The sequence below is a fragment of the Callorhinus ursinus genome, unplaced genomic scaffold (genome assembly GCF_003265705.2).
Source record: "Callorhinus ursinus isolate GAN/ISIS: 27379988/994484 unplaced genomic scaffold, GSC_fseal_2.0 scaffold60, whole genome shotgun sequence".
Classification (NCBI taxonomy): domain Eukaryota; kingdom Metazoa; phylum Chordata; class Mammalia; order Carnivora; family Otariidae; genus Callorhinus; species Callorhinus ursinus.
Genome location: NW_027397122.1, coordinates 7,076,129 through 7,101,198, shown reverse-complemented (window position 1 = coordinate 7,101,198; position 25,070 = coordinate 7,076,129). Strand labels below are relative to the sequence as shown.

At 56.7% G+C, this 25,070-nt stretch overlaps 1 protein-coding gene across 1 annotated transcript in view; it reads right to left on the bottom strand.

Moving 5' to 3' along the window:
* Window positions 1–345: 345 nt before the first annotated feature.
* TNS3 (tensin 3) overlaps window positions 346–25,070 on the bottom strand; it is a 118,696-nt gene continuing 93,971 nt past the window's right edge. The window contains exons 19-29 of the mRNA XM_025853108.2: window positions 24,485–24,656; window positions 22,602–23,233; window positions 21,922–22,008; window positions 19,385–19,516; window positions 15,734–15,829; window positions 15,018–15,095; window positions 14,233–14,310; window positions 5,817–5,985; window positions 4,365–4,433; window positions 4,236–4,262; window positions 346–2,964 (exon numbers count right to left, since the gene is read on the bottom strand). Of these exons, the coding sequence (XP_025708893.1) occupies window positions 2,820–2,964; window positions 4,236–4,262; window positions 4,365–4,433; window positions 5,817–5,985; window positions 14,233–14,310; window positions 15,018–15,095; window positions 15,734–15,829; window positions 19,385–19,516; window positions 21,922–22,008; window positions 22,602–23,233; window positions 24,485–24,656 (1,685 nt within the window). The 3' untranslated portion in view covers window positions 346–2,819. The remainder of the gene's footprint in view (window positions 2,965–4,235; window positions 4,263–4,364; window positions 4,434–5,816; window positions 5,986–14,232; window positions 14,311–15,017; window positions 15,096–15,733; window positions 15,830–19,384; window positions 19,517–21,921; window positions 22,009–22,601; window positions 23,234–24,484; window positions 24,657–25,070) is intronic.

Genomic DNA, 25,070 nt, shown 5'->3' with positions numbered 1-25,070 from the left:
CCGGTGAACCCACTTTTAAAACTTCATATTCGGGTTCAGCCCCAACGTGGCAGGCGCCTGGAAGGTCCCCTCGGGGGCTGAACATCAAAACAAACCAGGTCCTAGGAGGAACAGCACACACTGCAATTAAACTCTTATTCTGATTATAATTTTTCAAAGGTCTCTGGGCGGAAATCTTAAAATATATTCCTAAAGGCCAACCATATGTGAATTTATAACCGAATCCAACACTCCATAAAAAATCCACTTCAAACTCCCAGTGAAACACGTGCGTGACCCAAGTGCACACACGGGCACACAGACGCACAAACCCTCTGGGCGCTTCCATCCAACACAACAAATGTCTGCCTCACCGAGGCTTTCTCGCGTGTATAATTTTATTATACTCTGAATAGAGAGAATATCTGAAAAGCAGAGAAAATGACTATACAAAGGGTTTATAGAACATTCATTTACATACTGGATATATTCTTTACAATATAAGAAAAGTAAAAATACCCACTAATAAGCAAGGCAGCTAAGGAGACATGAGGTCTTTGACACCGAGGATACACACGGAGACCCTTAAATTCGGTGTGACTTGCCACGGGTATAGGTTAACACTGGAGGAATACAGCATCCGGTTAATGAGCAGGTTAATAGGACCCTGGCTGTGACGCGGTGGGGACCCTCGACCTCCCCGGGACGGGTTCCCCGTGCCAGGGATCGCGCGGAGTGTCCCCAAGCCTGTGTGGGGGTGGGGGTGCGGCTTGCCGCGGTCTGAGCCCCCAGTTCGTGGATTCCTCTCGTTCTGTGTGATGCACGTGTAACACAGGAAGAAACCCGCCGTACCAGCTCATCAGGAACCGGGGAATCGGCTTCCCTCAGCTCCGCAGAGGGAGCAAACTTCCCGACGCCCTGGCCACTGCGAGGAAAAGCCACAGCCAGTCGGTCCGTCTCACAGGCCAGGGAGTGCGGCTTCTTGAATGCTCTGGGCAAGGACTGCACAGGAGGCCCTGATGCCCGGGTCATCCACCAGTTTGTGCTTCTGGACTCACGCCCGCCCGCGCTCTGGTTTCTAAATGAGCCCTCTCGTCCTTGGTCGGAAGGATGAGGGACCCGACCTGCGGTCTTTGGGTCAAAATGGGTAGAGGCCACCTCGGGATGAGGCGCCCCTTGGGGACGGCACCTCGGGTCCCCTTGGCCGAATTTCTGCCACAAATGGAATCCCAAGATGCCAGCCGCCTCTGCCGAGGACCAGGACCCCTTGGCCCCCGGCAGATGCCGGTACATTCCCGCACAGCCACACCAACACCTATTGGGGAAGAAGGTCCGCGAAGACCAAGGCAAACATTTGGCACAGAAATGAGGCACTTATGTTTGGTGCATCGACAGGAGCTACAGTGGACCCATCCACCTGCTTTCACACACGTACGACACCCCCCTGCGACTCGCTTCCAGCTCTACCAGTCGGCAGGTCCGTCTCTGATCCGCTTAACACAGAGGACTCACAGCCACGTTTCCACCCCTGGTGTGGTGCCCGCTGGCGACTCGCGGGGGCACCGAAGAGCTGGTCTTGATTTCGGAAAGTCAGGCAGAGTGGGCAGCTCCCCGGGGCCCCAGAGGCGCGGGGCGCCCCGGCTGTGCGGGAGGAGACTGAGCCTCCCGTCGCGCGTTGTCAGCCCCAACTCCCGCCCTGGGGGACACACAGGAGCCTTGGCGTGCCCGGCACCCAACTCGGTCGCCCAGGAGATGCAGAGGAGCGGCCCTCCGCTCAAGAACAGCTTTGAGGGACTGAGATTCATCATCTTCCTCCCCTTCCTCCTCTGCCCAGGAGGCCAGAAACACAGGATCCCAGCGGGGGCCGCAGAGCGGGGGACAAGTGGCCAAGGGCTCAGAGAGAGGGCCGAGAACAGCCGTGAAGAGCAGGGCCGCGTCTCCACCCAAAGGTGACCCACTCTCCAGAAACCTCCTCCCCAGAAAGGACATCACCCGCCGCCGCCTGGACCCGAACCGTCCATGGCAAGGACTGGGGTGGTACTGGGGTGGTCAGGGCTGCTGTGGCCGGCCTGCCGGGGACGTGGCCCTCGATCGTGGGCACGGGTTCGGCTTGGCAGCCCGCAGCAGTGGGACCCCGTCCTGCCCAGCAATTTATCATAAATAATTTGGCGTAAGGAGAATATAAATTATATGAAAAGACATTTCACGTCCATGTTCCCCCTGCTCTCACAGGCAGCACGCCGTTCGGAGCCGGAGTGAGAGCGGAAGCCTGGAGCTGCCACCGGCCCGCCCGGCTGGGGCTCACGGTGCCCCTCCCCAGGGACCGGGTGGCCTTCCTGGTCCTCACAGCCATCACGTCACCCCCTCGCTCGTGCCCCCAGAGTTCCAGGAGGGCCTGACCTGCACGAACCTCCAGCAAACACGCGTCCCCTTCTCGGTGAGCTAGCGTCTCTGTCGTGGAGGAGAGGGGCCTCCTCCCAGGTGCTGGGTGGACGGGGGCCCTCCGCGTGGCTGATGGCGTCGCCGGTCACCCAGGGGCCACCAGTGCAGGGGCCGGGCGCCCTCCTTCCCACAAATGCCGGAGTGCAAGGAACACGGGGGCCTGTGTCCTTGCACGGCCCCTGCCAGCGTGGAGCCCAATTTCCTCCACCCGGGAAGCGCTTGGCTACAAAGACGTGTTGGTGAGCAGTCTTTCAGGAAAGGACAGCAGACTGGGGGGTGCCGTCTGTCCATGAAGCCGGAGAAGGAGCCCCTTGCCCTCCTGGGGCTGGAACGTCAGGCTGGCCAGTTGCTACGCGGGGGACGCCCCAGCCCCGCTCGGGTCTCTGGCTGGGAGGGGCTCAGATCTTCTTAGGGGAGCCGATCATGACCTTTGACACGAAGTTGACGATGGCACTGGCAGGCTGCTCTGGGTCATGCTCCGCGAATAAGTGGCACACGTTGTCCGTGGCGCTGCCCTGTTTCCGGGCCACAAACCCGAAGACTCTGCAACAGGAAAGGGGGTGAGGTCAGAGCGCCAGCATCCCGCAAGGCCCAAGCGTGGGTGCAAACCTCTGTCCACTCCCTCCCTGCACCACCACCACCTCCACCCGCCACTCACCACCACCCAGCCAGACACCTGCCCACATCTGTCCACCTCCCAAACCTCGCAGGTACAGCAGGTGCACGGCCAGCCACCGCCCCGGGCCACTCCTAGCCAGAACCCTGCAGACGCGGGTCAGGGCAGGTCCCTGAGCCCCCACCCGGCCGGTGGCCTGACTCTCCCAGGGGAGGCCGGGCTCCCCAGGTACCAGGGTGGGGCAATCAGAGCATGTGGGGGCACAGGTGAGGGCCGCACGTGGCCACCCTCCCACCCTTGGGGGCCAGAAGCTCTCCTCTCGGGCCTCCCGCACCCCAGTTACCAACTATGGGCAAGTAAGGAACCATTAGAAGAATCGGAGCTGTTCTCCGAATGGGCTTTCGTGAGCCCTGAGCCTCACGCGGGGACTTCCGTTGTCTCCGGGAAACTCTTTCTGCTCCTTCTTAAAAAAAAAAAAAAAAAAAAATGGATTCTTTTGTTCCAGGAGAGTGGTTTCCCAGCCATGAGAGGGACTGGCTCAAGGAACCCTGGAGGGGTGGCACATTCCACGCGGCCGGGAGCGCCGTCAGCCCCACGTGCCAGAGCATGAGGCCTGTGGGCGCTTTATCAGATCCCGAGACGAACAGGAACGTGAACCAGGGACGCTACAAGCGGATTCTTGTGGTCTGACCTGTTCCTGGCAATCAGATTAGGGTACATGGAGAAAACTGGGCTGGGCAGCGCCGACAGCTCCGGAAGGTTCTGGGAGCGCCCCTGCCTGGCGGGACTGGCCTGCCGTGGAGCCAGGGCAGGCGGAAACCGTGCTCCCCCTGCATCTGGGAAACGCTGAACACTGTGTCATTCACAGTCATCCAGGGGAAGTCCTTCCTCCACCCTGACCTCGATGCACCTGCAGTCCACGCCCGCCCTGAACAGCCCGAAAAGCCGTGCATTCGCCTCCACACTATTTGCGCCACATACGGGTCTGGGGTAAGTACCGTGCCTCCAGGAAAGAGCAAGCAGCAAAGTGAACCCCGGGAGGCCCTTCCTGCAGAAGGACACACTTTTGTTTGTGTTTATGGCACGAACCCATTGGCACGGTTCCCTCATTTCCCCTACGGGATACCCTCTTTGGAAATCTGTACAGAGATGCACTTTGGACGGTGACAGGAAGGGCACTGGCGTCCTGGGAACCTACCTCGAGCAGGGGCCATCCGTGATCCACCTTACAGATTAAAAAGAAAAGGAAGAGTTATGGTCACTTCTTTATCAATTTAACAGGCAAAGGACGCACACGCATCGCTTGATACAAAGAGAGATGTCTTACTTTCTGTCCTGTGGATCCAACGCGCAGAAAATCACGCTGCTCACGGGGTAGTGCTTCCGGAAGAAGAGCCTGTCGGGACACGGGGTGGAGGGGACACGGCTCTGTTAGTGGGCGTGAGGGTGACAGGGACACACAGCACGGGCTCCCCCAGGAGGAGAGTCGGGCGGAAGCCGACTGGATTACTAGTCACTTGGAGAGAAGAACCACGCGTACGCCCGCCACAAACAGGCAGATGGACGCGGGGCTGAGCAGTGTTGGAAATGCTGGCTCTTGGCAAGAGGGAAGCATGCAGCAGAGTAACATCGTGCACCTGCCAGCCACGCGGAGGTCGGGACCGAACCCCGGAGCCCTGGCACGGCCCCGGAGGTGAGCCAGTGAGCCCGGCCATCCTGTGCTTGGCCCGAGAACCGCCAGCCATGTCCAGCCACCGACCGTCTCCAGCCGAACTCTCCTCACTGGGGACACGGTGTCCAGTAAGGCCGGCCACTCTCGGGGACCGGAGCCCACATCAGACATGAGGAAGGAGCGGACGGCACACTGCGAACGTACAGACTGGCTGTGGGGTGGGCGCAAAGGGCGGGTCAGGGCTGCCTCACCGGCCGGCGCCACATGACTGGCCTTGTGCCCTGCGATGCTCCTGCCATTCCCCCTGCCCTTATGGCTGATGGCCCGGCTCTCTTATTAACCACACCGGGCTGTTTCCAAAACAAATGAACAACAAGTGCATCAGAAATGTCTTTGACTCTGAGGTCAGGGGCTCCGCGGGGGGGGGATGGGGGGCAGGGGGGCAGCACGCCGCTATCTGTGCATCTGACTCTGTTCCCCGTTCGGGCTGGGGCCCTACTATGTTCCCGGGACACCTGCTAGGTAGAACCCACTCAGGGACAGCTCTGCTGAAAGCCACCGAAGTATCATCTAGCATCTACACATTCAAACACCATCTAGATAACATTTAGTATTGTAACGTACTATACAATAGATGGTCATGAATAACTAATATTAGTTGTTCTTAATATATAACTAATGGCTGCATTACAATTAATTATCTAGATACTGAACTAACATCTAGCAAGCTCACAGTGTCACCTGAAATGGGACGACTACCAGTCAGATGTAATGACCTCAAACCAAAGATGGGTGAGTTCCATCAGTCTCCCAGTGTTTTGCCAGAGTCGAGTTAAAAGATTTTTGTGTTTAAAAATTAAACTCGTGTGTGCGTGTGACACTCAAAGGTCCAAATCTCTCTCTCTCCTTTTTTCTTTACAAGTTTCCTGACTCCTACGAAGAAAACGTCTGTGCCGAATGTCCTCGGTTTACACGCAGCTCCTGGGAGGTCCTGAAGGACAGGGACGCGTCCGGAGCCACGTCCCGGGGACACGCAGGCTGGCAGGAGGTCTGACCCCAAGTGCGCCCAGAAGGCCCGCCCCCAGCCCGGCGCCCAGGCACACTCACTTCCTCTGGTTGTCCGTCAGGGTGATGCCCTGGGCTGACACCTTGAAGTGCACGACCGTGCACAGGGGAGGCGGCTCCTGCACGAGGGTGAGGCTCAGGGCCTTCTGGACGGCCTGGTGGCCCGTGAGTGATTCCATCTCCACGGAGTTCAGGTACCACACGTTGCAGGCTGCAAGACACCCAGGGAAGCAGGGTGTTCACTGGAGGCAGAGCCCTCAGCCCCCCATTCCACAGGCGTGGATGGGGAGGAACCAGGGACACACGTGCCCCGAGGCCCCGTCCCGGAAGCCTCCCACCGCCCCTGCCGCCGTGTCCCCAGTGGGGCCGAAGACCCTTCCCCCGCCTCGGTGCGGGTGTGGGTCCGCGGCACCACCGCAGGTCAGTAAACGTGTGAGAGGGAAGCCAAAACCCCAAAGGCGCTGGAAGTGACGGCGCCCAGAGCAGCGGGGACGATGCATGAGGCGTGTGACTCGAGGCAGAGGCTGCGTGACAAAGGCACGGATCGGCCCATCCCGTCTGGGTCACGTCCCCACCCTGCCACGGGGCTGGGCGCTTCTCGGGGCAGGGAGCAAACTGTCGCGTGTGAACAGGGCTTGGTAAACAGCCCGATGGCCCTCTGAGGCTGGATCCCTGCAGCTCACGCAGAAGCTGACGTGGGACTTTGGGGCGCGTGTGAGGTCGGTGTGCCCCAAGACACTCAGACTCTGCCTACCGCTCGCTCCTGGCAGGAGCCACGGCCCCGCCTGGCCAGCTACCAAGAACGTGTCCCTCGCAGCCCTCACCACCCCCAAGAACAGAGCCGCCCGTGCCCCTGCCCTGCCGGATGTCAGGCTCCATGTGAGTGTCGCGGTCCGCGAGCGACGAGCCATCCACGGCCTCCAGGCAAATGCTGCGATTCACAGCTCATCTTCAAAGCCTGGGAAGCTCTGGGGTCTCAGAAGCCCCTGCTTCCGTGAGTAAGCCCCAGGTCTGCACCAAGTTCATCGGAAAACAAAGCTTCGCCCTTGATCCTAGGTTGCTGAGCATGACAAGCATGTTGGCTGGGGTCTCACCGACGTTGCGGGGAAAAGCCACTGGAATCGAATCATTATTGGGGCCACTGAAGAGACCCAACGGGAAAGGCCCAGAATGAAGGGAAGGAGCAGATTCCGGAAAGCCTCCCTGGAACGACGCAGCCTGAGGCCGGTGGATGGGGTCTTTGGTGAGAGTGTGCACTGCACGGAGCCTGCCATGCTCACTGCAGGGAGCTACCCCACTTCCTCTAGAGGACACAGCCCCCGAACTCGCGAGCAGCAGGGAGTTTCCTCTGAGACCCCAGCTTCCCCTACGAAGTTCCCTGAACCACTCCCTTGCTCTCACCAGAAGCAGCTGGAGAACTCACCCCTGTACGGGCTGGAAATGCACTGTGCTGCCAGGCAGCATCTAAAGAGAACTCTCCACCCTGAACACAACCGTTTCCGTGTCTCCAAGCTCTGCCAAGGCTGCTCACTCTGAGGACAATCCCTGTGTGTCAGGCCGTGGCAGACACCTTCCAGAGACGGTTTCAGCCCATCTGCACCCGCCCCGTGGCGGAGGAGGACACAGTGGCCTGGAGACCCCAAGAAGTGGTCCAGGAGCCTCGCAGCCAGCCCCTGGGCGTCCACGCCACCATGCCGTGACACCCCATCTCCATACTGCTGCTGCAATGTCCACGGAGAAACTACCGGGTACCGGGCACGCTCGGTGAGAAGCGTCTAATGTTCCCAAGGGTGCGCTGTGGATTTTACAGTGAAGCACGGAGGCTGTGTGCGAGCGTCCCCGGCCACAGATAATGCCCCCTGACAACGCCACGTGCCTGTCCTGAGAGCAGACGCACCTTCAGAAGGTCGCACCTGCACGTTCTCACCCAGAGGGATGCTCAGGGGTGGGCGGGAGTCGGAGACGCACCCGCTCCCTGCGGCTGGCTGGCACGGACCCGAGGGGAGCGGCAGGGCTGGTGGTGACCGGCACTCCAGCTACCACCTGGATTTGAGGGGTTTACATGTGTCCCTTGGGACAGAGCGCATGTCGGCACATTACAATGTAGCTGCCGAGCACCCCACGCCTGCCACGCTCTGATGAAACGCTGGGTCAACCTGGACGGCCCTTCTGGACAACATGGTCATCTTTATCAGGAGGCTCAGAAGGGAAATCTTCCATAACCATGGCGGACGACCAGCCCAGAGGTGGGGCTAAGGGAGCCACGTGCTGACTTAGCAGGGAAACGGGGAATGGCTCAATGAACCCCACACGGAAAACCAAGCAACCATCAAGTGGCAGCCACGCCACGTGTACAGCAACAAGAAGACAGGTGGCCACGGCCGACGCTCCCGGGTAGTTCACGGGAAAGTCATGAAGAGAGTGGGTCCTAGGATTTCTCAGCACAAGGAGAACCTTCCTCTCTTTTCCTCTTCATACTGTATCTACACAAGAAGACGGACGTGAGCTGAGCCTCCGGGGGTGACCACCTCACGACTTAGATAATCAAACCCTCTCATCATGCGCCGCAGGCCCACACAGGGCTGGTACGTCAACTATTTCTTAAACCCACAAAAACATTAGAGGTTGATGGGAAAGCAGAATAAAAACCATATTTGTGCTACGATCACAAGTATAAAAGAAAAAGTGCGTGTGTACGAGCAGGAGATGGATGGGTGCCTGGAAACTTTAAGACTGCGTGATTTTCCGAGGGTGGATATTCTGCCTTTGATTTCATTAGCGTTACTGTGATGCATTTCCCAAAACAAGAAGACAAGGAATTCTGATCTAACGACAGTGAAATCCCACAAAACGGGCACAGCCTGGGTCTGCGCCAGGACAGGCGGCCACCAACCCGGACCCCATCTCCCTTGTGGCACCACAAATGGCCTTTTGATAAGGAGTCGGGGTTTGGGGAATTTCGCCCCTGAAGGCGGAGCCACGGGGTCATTCCTCAAAGCAGAAGAGGGAAGCTGTCACTTGATAAAGCACATCTGGGGGCAGGTCTGCTGAGCACACAGGTCCATCCCGGAGCCCTGCTCTCCAGCAGAGGGAGGATCCGCAGGATGACTGGTATTTGTCCACCCAGTCTGGCCCCCGTCGTCCAATTCTACCTGACACGTGGTCCCGGTGCAGGTGGGGAGGAGCCGCCTTGTGGAACAGGGCTGCCTCCTGTGAATGGGGCCGTGCCCATCAAACGCACGGGGTACAAAGCCTCAGGAACACACGGCCTCACCCAGCCCTACTGTGTCCAGGAACTTGGGTCCTAAGAGAGCAATGCAAGATTCCGAAAAAAGACATAAAGCAGAAGGGTAGCCTCCCAAGGGTTGTCTGTATTATTGAGAAGCCAGAAACAAGCCAAACGAGCAGAGCAACCATAAGGAGCTGAATCACAAGACGGACCATTTCACAGCCACTGAAAACGAGACCTATGTGGTGTGCAACAAAAATGGGTGAACTTCTTACTCGAAGCAAGAAAAGGAAAAACATCCAGGGCGGTCTGGGAAACAGGCCTCTGAGCAGTTCACCTTCCCTCTCTCTTCCATGTCTCTTCCCTTTTTTAATAAAGATTTTATTTATTTATTTATTTGTCAGAGAGGGCGAGCACGAGCAGGGGGAAGGTTCAGAGGGGAAGGGAGAGGGAGAAGCAGACTCCTCGCTGAACAGGGAGCCTGACACGGGGCTCGATCCCAGGACCCTGAGATCATGAACTGAGCCGAAGGCAGGCGCTTAACCCACTGAGCCACCCAGGCGCCCCTATCTTTTTTTTTTTTAACTTAAAAAGCTCCTACTCCTCTTATAAAGAAAATACATTTCACAATATGGTAAGTTAAGGACACAGCCCAACGCTGCTGGAAAATGTACCAGAGCTCTGGTCCTTCTTCTCAGGATGGACTGCATCCCGCAGCTTCAACACCACCAAGGAAGAAACCAAAAATGCCAACAGTCAGAGACTGGAACGACCCAGAAGGGCCTCAGTCACACGAGAGAAGGGGAAGCAGACGACGGACCGTGCACCCTCACTGGGGACGCCCGCCTCTGCTAACGCTCCCGGGTGCTGCTTCCTCAACTTTATGGGGAGGGGACTCCACACGGGACAATTCAAGTCCCGGGGTGAATGAGAACACTCACAAAATTTAGTTTGGGGGAAAAAAATCAGTTTCCTTGAGGTGATCACCGATGGGACAGTCTGACCACCTTCCTGCACTTTTTCCAAAAACCATGGGGCCTCTGCAAGCTCACTGCTACTTTGTTCTCACTCCAGCCACGGATCCGTGTCCCGATTCCACGCCTTGCCTTGTCACCCATGAAGTGAGCTACACGGACATTTAACCCCCTCGATGTGTCTTAGAAACATGAGGCTCCACCCTGTCGTGTGTAAATGCTCAGCTCAGATGCTCACATGAGATCCCCAGGGCCCGCCTCAAGTCCTGGGAACTGCCACCCTTCAAAACATCAAGTCCTCCAGCATTACTGATACCTGCCCTATGTTCTTCAACAAGATTATCAAGTGTATCTAATAATGATAAGCCAGAATAGAACGAAAGACCGTAATATCTAAAAATAAGGGACATTATGGTTCCTAATTAAGATTAGTGAATTCATTGACCTATTTATTAATTGGATATTTATTGGGGGAAATGATAATCATGAAGCTTAAGGAGAAACAACAGGCAGCTTGTCATAAGATGATATTAAGCTAAGTACAGAGCCTAGAGGCATGTGGGCTGCAGTGTAACCCCAGGCTGAGCACAGGGCTGCACCCTGGAGATACTAGGGAGGTGCCCAGCTGAGGCCCGTGCAGGGAAAGGGTGAGGCCCCCGCCACAGGAAAGGCCATTTTTCCTGGGCCAGGAAGAGCATTTTCCCGTGCAAACACAGCAGGACTAATATCACCACAACCTATGTGAGTGACCACGTTATGGTTCCCAAGGCGGTTTTCAACATCTGATTCACTTGGTCTTTGCAGCCACGCTGTGGGGAGAGATCATTATCATCGATACGCCGAGATCCACGTGGCTGAGTGTGCTGCCAGAGGTCAAAACCCTGAGTGGCAGAGCCTGGACTTAAACCCAGGACTGACACAGCCACGCTCCTCATTTTGGAGCTTCACGTTCTAACACGTTGCTGTTTGGGGCAAACCACGTCAGCTTCATTTTGGACACACAGAATGTATCCCTCAAGGAGGTCTGAACTGAAAGTTCAACACTCATCGCTGTGAAACCAGAGAGATGAACTTTAGCTGGGCAACAGGCATAGTGATGGGGAGTTCCACAGAGAAAAGCTGCACAGAAGAACGATGCACAATGTACAGAGGAAGTAACAAGAAAAGAGCTGTAGATTGCACTGACCTCCAACACGGAGCCACAGCTGTGAAGTACGCTACCAATATGAGGTGCAGAAAGGAGGTATTTCTTGTCCAGGCCTCCAACCAGTCTCTGAAATTCCCTTCCCCAACCTTTCCAAGAGCAAACGTCCACCATGGGGAACTCGGTTCCCTCACGGCTGCAGACCCACAGGAGCCCCGTGGCCTCGGTCTTGTCCACAGCCCTCTTATTCTGGGACCACAGGGGCTGCATCGCATGCTGCAACAGCAAGTAGTGGGGCTGTATTTACAGCACGATGCAGAAAACAAGAGTAATATACAAGTCAATCCCTTTCCTGTCCATCAGCACAGGACAATCACAGTTTGGGATTAAAAGCACAATACAATGTACATTAGCAGCCCCCAAAGTGAAATACCTAGGTATCAATCTAATACAATTATGTACAAGAAATACTTACAAGGAAAACTATAAAACTTTGACAAAAAATGTAAGATAGATGAATAAATGGAGAGAGATACCATGTTCAGGGATAGGAAGACTCAATTTTGTCAAGATGTCGGTTCTTCCCAACCTGATCTATAGACACTATACGATTCCAATAAAAATCCCAGCAAGTTATTTTGTGGATATTGACCAACTGATTCTAGAATTTATATGGGAGCAAAAGACCGAGAATAGCACAGACTGAACAAGAAATGAGGGAGACTGAGGGAGAAGCACAGAGTTGGAGGACTGACACTACCTGACTTCAAGATTTACTGGAAAGCTAGTAGTCGAGACTGCATTATTGGTAAAAGAACAGACGAACAGATCAACAGAAAACAACTGGGAGCCCAGAAATAGACCCACATCAATAAAGTCAGCTGGTCTTTGATAGAGGAGTGAAGACAACACAATGGAGAGGAGATCCCGTGTTCCACAGAGGGGCTGGGACAGCTGGACGCCCACGTGCAAAACAGAGACCGTAACACAGATCTCACACCCCTCCCAAACCCTGACACAGTGGGCCGCAGACCTGAATGTAAAATGTAAAAGTATGAAACTTCCAGATCACATAGGAGAAAACCCAGATCATCTTGGGTCTGGTGACAAACTTTTCAAAGACAACACAACAGGCGACCCCATGAAAGAAAGAAATGATAAACGAGGGCGCCTGGGTGGCTCAGTTGGTTAAGCGACTGCCTTCGGCTCGGGTCATGATCCTGGAGTCCCGGGATCGAGTCCCACATCGGGCTCCCTGCTCAGTGGGGAGTCTGCTTCTCCCTCTGACCCTCTTCCCTCTCGTGCTGTCTATCTCTCATTCTCTCTCTCTCAAATAAATAAATAAAATCTTTAAAAAAAAAAGATGATAAACGGGATGTCATTAAAAATTTCCTCTCTGTGAGAAACAATGTCAAAAAAATGAGAAGACGAGCCACAGCCTGGGAGAAAATATTTGCAAAAGACACGTCTGATAAAGGACTGGTCTCCGAAATACACAAAGAACTCTTAAAGTTCAACAATAGGAAAACCACCCAACTAAAAAACGGACCAAACACCTTAACAGACTTCTCACCACAGAAGGCGTACAGGCGGCAATGATGGAGAGGTGACCCATGTCACGTGTCATCAGGGAAATGCAGATTAAAACATTGACGGGATACCAATGCACACCTATTAGAATGGCCAAAATCCAGAACCCTGATGACACCAAATGCTGGTAAAGATGTGGAGCAAAAGGAGCTCCCACCCACAGCTGGTGGGAATGCAAAATGGTGTAGCTCTCTTGCAAGACAATGCTGGTTTCTTGCAAAACTAAACATACCAGGGGCAGCTGGGTGGCTCGGTCGGTTAAGCATCTGTCTTCAGCTCAGGTCATGATCTCAGCGTCCTGGGATCGAGCCCTGTGTCAGGCTCCGTGCTCAGCAGAGTCCGCTTCTCCCTCTGCCCCTCCCCACACTCATGTGCATGCATGCTCCCTCTCTCTCAAATAAAATCTAAAAAACCCACAGAACCAAACATCCTCTTAATATACGATCCAGCAATCATGCTGCTTTTTATTTACACTAAGGAGCTGAAAACTCACGTCCACACAGAAACCCGCACACGGATGTTACAGCAGCTTTATTCATAACTGCCAAAAGTTGGACGCCAGCAGGATGCCCTTCGGTGGGGGAATGGACGAGTACACTGTGGTCCGTCCAGACAATGTAAGATCATTCGGCACCAAGCCATGAAAGGACATGAAGGAAACTTCTATCACTAGGGGACAAAGTCCGTCTGAAAAGGCTACCAACTGTAATGATTCCAACTCTAAGACATTCTAGAAAGGGCAGAACCATGGAGACAAGGAAGGGGTCAATGTTGCCAAGGTCTGGAGGGCGGGGGTGAGCAGGTGGAGCACAGAGGATTTTTAGGATGATGACAGCACTCTGAGTGATACTCTGGTGGTGGATACACAGCATTATGGATTTGTCCAAAACCACAGAACGAACACCACCGAGCGTGAGCCCCAGTGGAGACTCTGGACTCTGGGTGATAATGACGTAGGTTCACAGATGGGAACAAATGTACCTTCTGGTGGGGGAACGCTGTAATGGGGAATGTCGCACATGCACGGGGCAGGGGTGTGGGGGAAACCTCTGTACCTTCCTCTTAATGTTCCTGTGAACCTACAACTGCTCTAAAAAATGTATAAAGTCTATTAATTTAAAAAACAGGTGCCCTGGCAAGAGCACTGTCTGGGGGTCTGCGTCACCCTGGGTTGCGGGCAGCGAGGGCGAAACCATTGGCTTGCTGAGTCAGGCCCGTGAGCGCTTTTACATTCATGGCTGGGGGGAGGCCGGCCCCCCACAGCCCAGCTCCCTGCCTTCTCCCCAGACAAAACCCAGGATTTGGCTTTCTCCCGCGGTCTCTGGTCTTGTTTACAGTGGGGACATTTCTGGCCCGGGGAGTCCTGGTTCTGTCCGCTCACACTCGCTGCCCAACCAGGCCTGGGGGTGCTCCCAGAGAGGGAGCTCCTTCACACACACACAACAGGAGGAAACCCGCAGACCCAAGGTGACCCCCTTCCGCCCAGGAACTAGGACGGGGCACGTGAAGCCAGAGACTGACCTGCCCCTTGCTTCAGCAGCTCTGCGGCCGAGTTGGCCGCCGTCTGGGGAGAGCTGTCGGCTATCTCCTCCAACGGATCTGCGGGACGGAGCAAGAAAACGCAGAAATGAGTCCGGCTCACCAGAGAAGAGTCCTCACGACACGGTCAGACTCGGGCCTGGATTCCCAGGGGGTGACCTGGGTTGTCTCCTGGTGACAACCCCCGGCCCGTGGACCCCAGCACTGCGTTCTGAGCAGGCGGGGGTGCGACACGGTCCAGCAACATGTCTTTCTCAGCAATCATGAACAATGAATTGCAAAAGGTAAATCACACTTACCTATATTATAAATTAATCACTATGGAATCTAATAAAATTATGTGAAATTAATACTGCCTAGGAAGCTGAGAAATACGGCCAAATCACGCTGTTTTGCAATGGGTGCCTAATTAGATATTTTTTCAAACAGCCATAAAGGCAAAGCAAACAGTTTGTCACCTAAGCTCAAAAATATCAGTATCTTGCTGATTTTGTAGAATTGTACAAATTAATGCAAGTGTGGCCTTGAAGTTCTCTTGATGCAGATGCTTTCTATCCAGGGAAGCCATTCACAAAGCCCATAAGGTGACGGCATCGCTGGGGGCTGCCTCTTGTCGGCCCACTTGGGTGGGCTACACGACACTCTTTGGGGTTTACCCACAGGGCACAGGACAGAGGAAGGTTCCAGTCTGACTTCCGTTGGTGGATCCTCATGGACCCGACATGCACGCGGCCAGAAGGAACAGCACGGAACACCCGACCGCGTACCTCTGTCTGGAATGAGCAGCTTGCAGGGCAAAGCCAAGGGCGTGATGGAATGCTGACACACCAAAGCCGTCAGGCTCCCTGCAAACGGATGAACAGCAGAGGGGCGTTAATGCCGCCCTAAACACAGCACTGCGGGAAGGAAGCTGCTGTGGAGGGCGAGCACTTATATTTGTAGCAACTAACACGCTCCGTTATTGCGGGACTTGGCGCAAAACTTCAGTGAAGTGACCAGTCCAGCAAGACAGCTAAGAGCTAGGGAGAGGAACTGCAGGTGATTCTGGCCCAAGACACACAGGCACCAATTTGTAAAGAGGAAGTCAGCTGTCGGCTGAGTCTGAGCCAGCCCAGGTGCCTCCGTGGTCTTTGCAAGGTGCTCCTGGAGGCTAGGACCATGTGTCTGGGTGTTGTCCCAACAAGCCTGCGAGGTTGGGAAGGAAGGGCCCGGGTTCCAGCTCTAACCCGGTCCATGCTCACGGGCCTGCCTGCCAGGGTGCTACCTGCTTGCCATCTGTTTGGTTTTGAGAAAGCCTTCAGAACAATTCCTTATCCAGTTTATCTTGGAGACGATAATCGGGTGAGGGAGCTGGGGAGCCCGGCGGCGGGCGGGGGGGAGGGCTTGGGGATCCCGGGGGGTGGGGAGGCCCTGTCGCTCGGGGCAGCAGGGTGCTGCACACTGCGTGGGCCAGGACGTCGACTGTGACCTCGCAGCCACTTACCGAAATAGGGTTCGTTGGGGCACCCTTTCAACCGCACTCCCTTCGGGGTACACTCTATCAAAAAGTGCCGAACGAGTTCGTTGGCCAGATCTCCCGCTGTGGTAAGAAATTGAAAAGAAAGAAAAGAGAATTTAAGAATGAGAGCACAGGGGGGCGCCTGGGCGGCTCAGTCGTTGGGCGTCTGCCTTCGGCTCGGGTCATGGTCCCGGGGTCCTGGGATCGAGCCCCGCATCGGGCTCCCTGCTCCGCGGGAAGCCTGCTTCTCCCTCTCCCGCTCCCCCTGCTTGTGCTCCCTCTCTCGCTGTGTCTCTCTCTGTCAAATAGATGGATAAAAATCTTTAAAAAACAAAAAATTAGAGCACGGGAGGATGGGAGAGAGGGACAGAGCACCAGCTAAAGGGAGGGGCCCCGGAGCCAGGCTGCTGGCCTCGTTGGGCTGCCAAACAGTGTCCTGGGAAGGAGAGCAGAGCCCCCATGGTGACATGCCCGGAGGCGCAGGGGTCCCAGAAGAGACCCTCACACATCCTGCAAAGCATCCCCAGTGCAGGGAATGAGTCAGCTGCTGTGAACGGAAACACGCTCTCCAGCTCCTAACCCTCGTAACGGGAGAGGTTAGAAGGATCTGGATACAAGGTGATGCCTGAGAGCAAGCCACTGACAAGAGGTAGAAGGGACCAGCCTTGAGGGTACGACTGAGCCAGGAGCCACGTCACAGACCCCTGGGGAGGAAGCCCTCTGTCACGGGGACCAGACAGAACATCGCTGCCCCCGCCAGCCTGTGCATCCGAAGACGAGGCACGTCCAGAAAACCTCCAAACCTCCAAACTGAGCTGGAAACCGGCCGACAGCAGCACCCGCCGGTGGGGAGGGAGATGGCCAGACTCCACGGCAGGCTGTGGTGAACACAGGTGTGGAAAGGAGCATCGTGCATCCTCAGTTGTGGGAGGAAAAGGATCCGCGTCTTCCGCACTGAAGGGGACACACGCGCCGGGGACAAGTGTCTCACTGGGACGGCCAGCCGGATGGCTGCCCGGAGAACAGATCCGTCCTGGACATCTGTCGCTGCCCGGTCTCCGGGTACCAAGAGGCGAGATGCTGACTCGCTGGGCTCTTTCCTCTCAAACCTCTCCTTGCACCGTGACACCCCACTGCCAAATCCAGGGCTGGACGGCGACAGGCAGACGGCGAAGATTTCAGCCAGAGGGCGCCGGGGACGTTTTGTGACCTTCACCTTAGGGTTGAGTCAAGGTCGGCCTGAGAGGTGGATGCATGCCGGGAGACGAGAACACGCACAGAGCACCGTCTTCATTTCCAAAGCGACAGTGCATGCAGGAAAGACCGCTGGCTTGCAGTTCCCATGGAGCCAAGAGCCACCCCGCACGCTCCACAGCAATCCTCGTTCAGGATTGCTGGAGCTTCTCACGCTGGGTTCCTAGCCAGGCTCAGCTATTCTACTTGATCTGCACGAAGCCTCCTTCCGCTTTGCTTCCAGACAACACCATCCGGATTTGGGGTCTGTGCTGAGTCCCCTGCACCCTGCCCCTTCCGCTCACCCCACAGCAGACACCTAGGTTCCCTGACAGCCCCTCGGCTGGATGCTTCAGCCACCCAATCTCACGTCCTTCCAGGCACAGCTCCGAGGTCACTTCCTCCTGGAAGCCGTGAGCAGAGCCTCCACCCAGGGATTCCCGTCAAGCCTCTCCAGTCCTGCGCGTGGCTCGGGAGTGAAGCAGGCCAGTGTCATTTTGCTCTTTAAACGTGTGAGCTCTGAATCTGCTTATACGGATTCCCCCGTTCCCAGTGAGCCCGGCACCCACACGAGGAGCCTGCTTCCTTCTTGCGCTTCCTGTTGTGAAGTGCAAACTGACCCCTGGTGCCTACCCTGAGTCAAGTGACGCTCCTGGAGCTATTTTTCCAAAGGTATTTGCTCACTTCGTGTCTCTGTGTCACATTTTGGTATTTCTTGCAGTATTTCCAGCTTTTTCATTATTATTACACTGATTACTGTGATCCGTGATTACGACAGGTGATACGCTCAGATCGTGGTGAGCTTTTCACCAAAAGTATTTTTTCATCAAGGTGTGTGCGTTGTTTTTTTAGACATAAGGCTGTTGCACGCTCAGTGGACCACAGTACAGAGTAAAGGTAGCTTTTACGCGCACTGAGAAGCCCCAAAGCTTATCTGACACTCATCATAGCAATACGTGTTATTGCAATATGCATTATTGTGAATCACACTGTTGTGATATGCGTTATTGCGATACGTATTATCGTGATTCACGTTATATCGTGATTCACGTTATTGCGAGGTGGGGCCTGCATTCATTCCCTGGAAAGCTGTCAGAGGGTAACACGCACGAGCGGTGTTACAAGTAGAAACAATGTCTCTTATAACAGGAGCAAAAGCAACTCACAAAAGAATACATACTAGTTTTCTGATATAAAGTTGAAAACAGGCAAGACCAGGATGTTCAGGGATTCCTCTTTCAGTGGGTAATACAAATAAGCTGTTAACTCTACCTTCTACTTAGGAGGCCTCCTGTCTGCAGCGGCAGGATGGGTGATCTGAAGGGTGTGTGCCCGTCAGGACACGGAGGAAGGGGCAGGTGCAGCTGGGGACGGGCCTTGTCACCAGGGGAGGGTGGGAAAGGCCCCGTGATGGACTCCGTGACTCCACGCTGGAGCTGCTATCTGAGCCAACTCACCAACCTTTTAGAGTGATCCAGTCCCTCGCTCTGGACACCAGAGAGAAGCAGTCACCCTCGGACACTCCAACATACCCAGCACTCACACGTCTAGGTTCCCAGAGACGGCCCCCCAGCACACAGAAGTGGGGATTCTTGGAGAAATGGTGGGCAGGGAAAGGACAGACAGTAGGACATCGGAAGGACACGGGGCCAGCCCCAAGGGCCTCACGGAGCCCAATCTAGGGGTCGCTGGAATACCCGAAAGATTGTGGGATGACGGAGTGTGACATGCAGGAGGGGCATGCAGGGGCCTCCTGCCAAGGTTGTCTCCTGGGTTACGGGCACGGACGTGTTTGCTTCATGGGAACATTTACCATGCACGGAGCCATGGAAACCTTCTCTGCACGTGGTTGTGTCCAAGACGGAAAGTTCACAGAAGAGTAAGTAGAAGAATCTGAACACAGCTGTGCATGGTTCATCGGGCAGAGGGCACTGGGGACAAGGGCAGCTTGGTCCCCCACCCCCGGGGCTCCTCTTGTGACTCCAGGCTGACCCCAGCGTCACTCTTCATCCAGCAAAGTGCTCTCCGGAGCGCAGGTGCGAGAATGGTGTGCGCAGGGCACGGCCTTTTACGTGAGGAAAAAGGAAAGTGCCTGTGTACTGATGCTGGAGGACAGTCGGTGAGAAATCACAGGAATTGATTATGGTTCCTGGGGCAGAAGGGGGCCCGGGTGCCTCAGCAAGGCCCGTTTCTACCCTCCTGCCTGCCGAACAAGGGAATGCATCACTCATTCAAAGCAATAAAGACATAAACTTCACAAATCATTAACGATATTGCTTGTACAAGGACAGTCCTGAGTGGACCACACTGGAAAAAGACAAGAGACTCCAAAGAAACCCGAAGCCATGTTTGCACAGACACCGTAGCTGGGTGAGTGCTCCCAATCAGCTCCCGGGTCCCTACCTTTCTTGTTGAGCTGCAGGACGGAAGGGGGAGGAGTGGCCACCTTCATGGCCAGGCCGTAGGCCCCTCGGAAGGAGTGACTGTCCCTGACAATGAATGAGCCAGGCTCCTTGTCCTTCAGCATGGCGATGGCTGGGGAGGGAAGCAGAGACGCACACGTTTGCCGGGGTCCACACGGCTTGCCTGCGGTGCCTTTGCAAACTGGGTCGGAGGGAGCAGGCCCGGGTCCCTTGGGGGTAGGGTGGGGGGTCTCTGTGATGATGCATCGTTTTCAAGGGGGGCCTGACTGCAAAGGAGCCCCCCCCCACCCTATAAGGCACACAGGACTCCTGCTCGCCCCACAGCACCCGTGAGGCACAGGGGAGGACCCTCAGCTGACCGCCCAGGAATCTGGCCCACCCAACAGCCCAAGTGCCGGGACCAGGTCCCAGTACGCACAGCATTGTACTTAGACGTTTTAGAATGTGTGCTTCCAATCGAGCAGAGGGAAAGATCGAAAGGATGGACCCAAAAAGTTACTGAATGTTTAATGCAAATCCCATGGTTCACCCCAGGGGATGGCAAAAATGTGGCCGAAAGTGGCCCTCCGTCCCGTGGCTCCGTGGCCGACTGCATCCAGCCTGGATGGGGCTGTGAGTGCCCTACCCAGTCAGGGCTGATGGTTGGGCCTGGCCGACCTGCCCTCCCATCTTCCCTACCTGAGGCTGGGGGAGCGTTTAGCTAATAATGGCTTTACAAATAAAATCCCTACCCTCCACTCTCCAAGCGGGGCCTGCCGGATGGGGAAGGCACTGCTCTCTGGAAGGGGGGCGGGTTTGGTGCAGGCCTGCGAGGGCCTGCGCTTAACCCCGAGGGCCATCCACACGGGTGTGGGGGCTGGTGGGGAGGCGGGCACACACGGGCACCAGCAGGCCCCTGTTAGTGGCAGGTGTCTGCATCTGGGGGCTGACCGTGCATTATTCTGTTGCCGTAGGGAAAAGATCTCTGACAGAATTGCATGTTTTCCGTCATGATATACCTCACCAGAGTTTTTGGTTTCCCCTTTTAATGTCGTGATCTTATTTTGCTGGGGGGGTGGGGGGTGGGAGAGAAGTGCCCCAGTGTCATGGCCGCAGACGGAGCGGAAGCCGGGGCTGCCCCCCGCCCCCGGAGGGGAGATTGGGGTTAATGTCAGACCCTGTTCTGAAATAGAATGAGGGGGACCCATCCCACAGGACGAGGCCCTGCCCTGTGGGGGCCTCATGCTCCCCTGTGAGGCCGGTGAAGTCAGTGGCCACGTCCCCACGGCCTCCCTCAGCTGGTGCTTCCAGAGCCCACCAACCCTCGTGCGCTTATCAGGTGCCTCCCGCGGCGAACCCTCCAGAAGCCGGTGAGGTTGGATCTGCCACATCTGTCCTGCAGGGACCGCCTGGCGCTTGCCACCTGCCTCGAAAGTGGAGCCCCAGTTGCTCCAGCAGCCCCTGCCCAGCCCGCCATCCCGGCCCAGATGCTGCACCAGCAGAGTACGTGGTCTGCACAGAATTTTCTAGAACATGTCACAGGCCCTTCTCAGCCCCTCTGGCTGGACGAGGCGCGCTGGGGTGCTGGGCTCACAGCCTCCATCCCGTGCCACGGGCAGGGAGGGGACAAGAATGGGACACTCAGCCACGCACAGCCTGGACCCGAGCTGAGCAGCACGGCCACAAAGGCCAATTCAGGGAATCGGGAGGTCTCTCCGGGCCGCGGGCTCCCCCCCACGAAAAATGACAATAGGTTCCTTGAGCTCAGGGGAAGAAAGGCACATTCTTACCATTTTTATGAGCTACTTAATTGAACAGAAGAATTCCAAAGAGAAAGCTGACCAGGGCTGTTTGCCAGCCACTTAACTCTTTCTTTCCAGGCAAGTTGGGAAGTAAGCCTCAGGATGACCCCGGACGACTTTCTCCCCGAAGCTATAAGCCGTGTGCGCGGGCTGCACGGGGGAGCCACGTCGTGCAGCCCTCCTCCTGGGTCCAAGGCACGCTATCGCCGGCCCAGCCCCACGCCCGCTAGCGGTCCCCGGGTTTCCTCCGGGGAGGACCAGCATGTCGCAGCGACCCCACAAATCCTGCTGCAGGACGATAGCTGCTCGCCCCCGGGGCTGCCTCGCGGGGCCACCTCCCTCCTGGAACCCTCTTCCGTTCGTTCTCCGGGAAGAAGTGGCATTAGCTGCTTAAACAAACTAACAACGTCAGATGTCTGCTGGCCGCCCCGGGCATGCAGATGCTGCGCAGCACATGTGCGTGGCACGCGGTTACTTCCAACACACGCCCCCTCGGTAACCATGTGTCTGTCCGCCGTGGACAGATACCAGGGTGCTGGAGAAACCTCTGTCCTTCCTCCTGACCGTCGGCCCCTGCAGCTCAGGGCCTGGGTGGCGACGGGGAGCATCTTCCTGGGACAATCTGTTGCATTTTCCACAGGGGTGTGTAACAAAGTGTGAGCCTTGCCCTAACCCTTCATCCCGAGGCTGTGACCCTCGGAGGTCCCTACCCCAGGGTCCCATCCTGCCCACGCACCTTGCTCTCTGGAGATATCCGCCTTGTACCAGAATTTGGATGTGTCTTGGACAAAGTTCACAGACACGTGCTTATCACCCGGATTATCTGTAAAAGAGAATATAAAAACAGTCACCCTGGACATTTTATTGCAACCTCTCACCTCACACGGAACCCAGCGCTCAAAGTCCAACCCAGGGAGAGGACGGTGTGTCTCGGGGGAAGAGCACTCTCTCTAACTCCATGGGAACCGGCTTGGGGGGGTGCGACAGGGAGCAGGTGCTTCTCGACCGACACAGCACAGATGGGGCACGACACACGGCCGGCGCCGGGTGGCTCTCCACAGACCGAGCAGCGCGGTATGGCTTAATCGTGTCAGGATCTTATTCGTACGTGTTTGAAATACTGCATTAAATTAAATACAAATTAAATTTGAAATACCGAATTAAATTGAATGAATTCACTGAATTGAGAAAAGAAAGGTTATTTTTGAAGAACGAGGGTTGCAAGTGGCGGGAGAAACAGAAGCCGATGTGGGTGAGTGTTGAGCAGAGGGGAACGGAGGACGAGGGGAAGACCCCGATGGAAGGCTCTGGGCTTCGCTCTCAAGGTGCCGCCGGGGAAATCCCAGGGTCCCCCCCCCCCGACTCTGCTGGGGGAATCGCACGTGGCGGCGCCCACCACTGCCGACACGTGCCTACCTGGGGAGGGCGCTGCAGCCTCCAAAGGCTTGGGGAAGTCCGGGAGGATGTTTGGGAACGGGATGCTCATGGTGCTCCCGCTGTGCGGGCTGGAAAAGCCGCTCGAGGACGGGGAGGCCGAACCCAAAGACCGGTCTCCCTCTGAGGCTCGCTTCTTCTCGGGAAGGGGCGGCTGCCCAGGCAGAGTCAGGCCCTGGCCCGGCAGTCCTGGGCTGTGGTGGCCACCGCGGTCAGGCGTCACGAGGAAGCCGTGGGACAGGAAGCCGTTGTCGGCCACTGCTGTGGTCCGCGGGGTGCCAGGGGCCTGGGGTGCTCCGTGGGAATGAGCCAGCAAGGTGCCCGGGTCCTCCCCGGGGGGAAGGCCGCTTCCCACGGGGGCCGTGCTGAAACTCAGGAAGGCCTGGCCACTCGGGGGGCCCAGAGCTTCGGGGGGCTCCGCCAGCGACAGCTCGTGGTTGTGGAAAGAGGCCTGGAGCTCCGCGGGCGGGAGGTGGGGCCGCCCAGGGCCGTCGGGGCCAGGGCTGGGGAACTCTCCGGAGCCAAGGAGGCTTCCTGCCGGCCGGCTGCTCCCCAGCAGAGCCAGCGTGGCTTTGGGGCTGCTCTCCACCCACGGGAGCTCGGCAGACGAAGGGCTGTGGGAAGGACACCGCATTGAGAACGCCCGGCCCTAGGAGACGCCCCGAGATCGGCAAGGGTCCCCCAGTGCTCTGGTGACATCCTTCCTCGCTCTCCACCCAGCAAAGCCCCTTCCGCTCCAGACAAAACTCAAGCACGGCCCCGTGTCCCTGTGTCCCTCCCTCCAAGGTCAACCACACGGTTCACCGTGTACTGCTCCTGGCAGAGCATCGTTCCCTGGGCACAGACCGTGTCCCCCGCTTTCTGCATCCTCCACCCCCGAGAGCCAACATGGGGGCCTGCCTCAGTTTCCACTAAGTGCTTGCTGGAAAACCAGCTGATTATGGGATCCCAGTACGAACAGGAGAAGTTAGGGCGCCCGGGGGACTCAGTGGGTTAAGCAGCCGGGGCTTGATCTCAGCTCAGGCCTTGACTCAGGGTTGTGAGTTCAAGTCTCACACTGGGCTCCACACCGGGCGTGGAGCCTACTTAAAAAATAAAATAAAATACAGGTTGTTTAAAAAAAAAAAAAAAAAAAAAAAGGGATCATGAGAAGTTACCATATCCAAAACCGGGATTTCCCAGATCGAGGGTATCAGAAAGTACCGTAGGGTTACAAATCCAGAAAGTGAGCCGCCAAGCCAACACATCACACACACCTCACTAACAAACACTCTGCGCTCTGTGTGGGACGTCCTCGGCTGAGCCCCCCCTTGTAAAGAGTCAGGAGGCAGGATAAGGAGAGTGAACTGGGACGCCGTGTCCTTGCCCAAGGGAGCCGCTCAGGAGCCGTTCCTACCCTGGGCCCATGCAGCGGCTCGGTGTCTGCATTCCCCCTTTCTGCCCTCCCAATCCCCCCGAGGGCTGTCCCCGCACTTTCCCGAACACCGGCACAACCTCTACGTCCCCAGGACCACCCCCATCCTGCCTGCCTGCCCCTCTGCCCAGTCTGGAGTCGGCCTGGCCCGGCCACCAAGGAGACTAAGCCCCGGCCAGCCCCCTGCATTCCTGCTCCAGCCTCAGCTCAGAGCACGTGGTCACAGACGCCCGGTCCTTAGCTGGCCCCAGACTCCACCTGCCGGTGTGGTCCCTGAGTGCTCAGCCTGTCAACACTGGGGGGGCGGGGGCACACAGTCTCCGGGGTTTGTATGTGATTACATTTCTGAATCAAGAGCAGCCGGGTGTCAGCTGCAGGTGAAGTCCCCCGCCCGCCCCTCCTGGGGCCTGTGGTCAGGGTCTGCGCTGCGTTCAAGGGCCCGTCTCCCTACCTGTCCCGCTGCTGGCCGGGGCTGCTGCTAGAGATGGTGCAGGAGGACGTGAACGCCCGCTGAAAGGCAGGTGCCGCCGGCATGTCGGCCCGGAGCGTCGCGGGTTTGGGCCCCACGGGGCTCTCGGACATCCCCACCGCGCGATGCAGGATCTCAGCGCAGCCTCGAGTATCTGCGGCAGAGAAAGCAGAACAGAGACTCGCTTACAGGCCTGGTCTCTGTCCTGGAAGGAACGGGGTCACTTCTGGAGATGCGTGCCACAGGCGAGGGGCCGGATTCCACCATGGGCGGGTCACTCTTGCCCGGCATGCTCCCCAAACGCAGGATGCGGAACACAGGGCCCACGTCCGGCTCTGGCACGCCAGGTGAGCTGAGGAGCGTCTTGCAAGCTCGTTGCAAGGACAAGGGCATGCAGCACACACAGTGTCACCCCCTGAAGGCCTGTGTACTTACAGATGGACCCCGCCCATCCCGCAGGCTGGCTCTCACTTTAGAAAGGGCCAGGCCTTCTCTCTGCACACCAGCAGGAGACCCTCCACAGAGAAGACCCACTTTCCAGAAAGAGCAGGCCCAGGGGCTGTGGCTG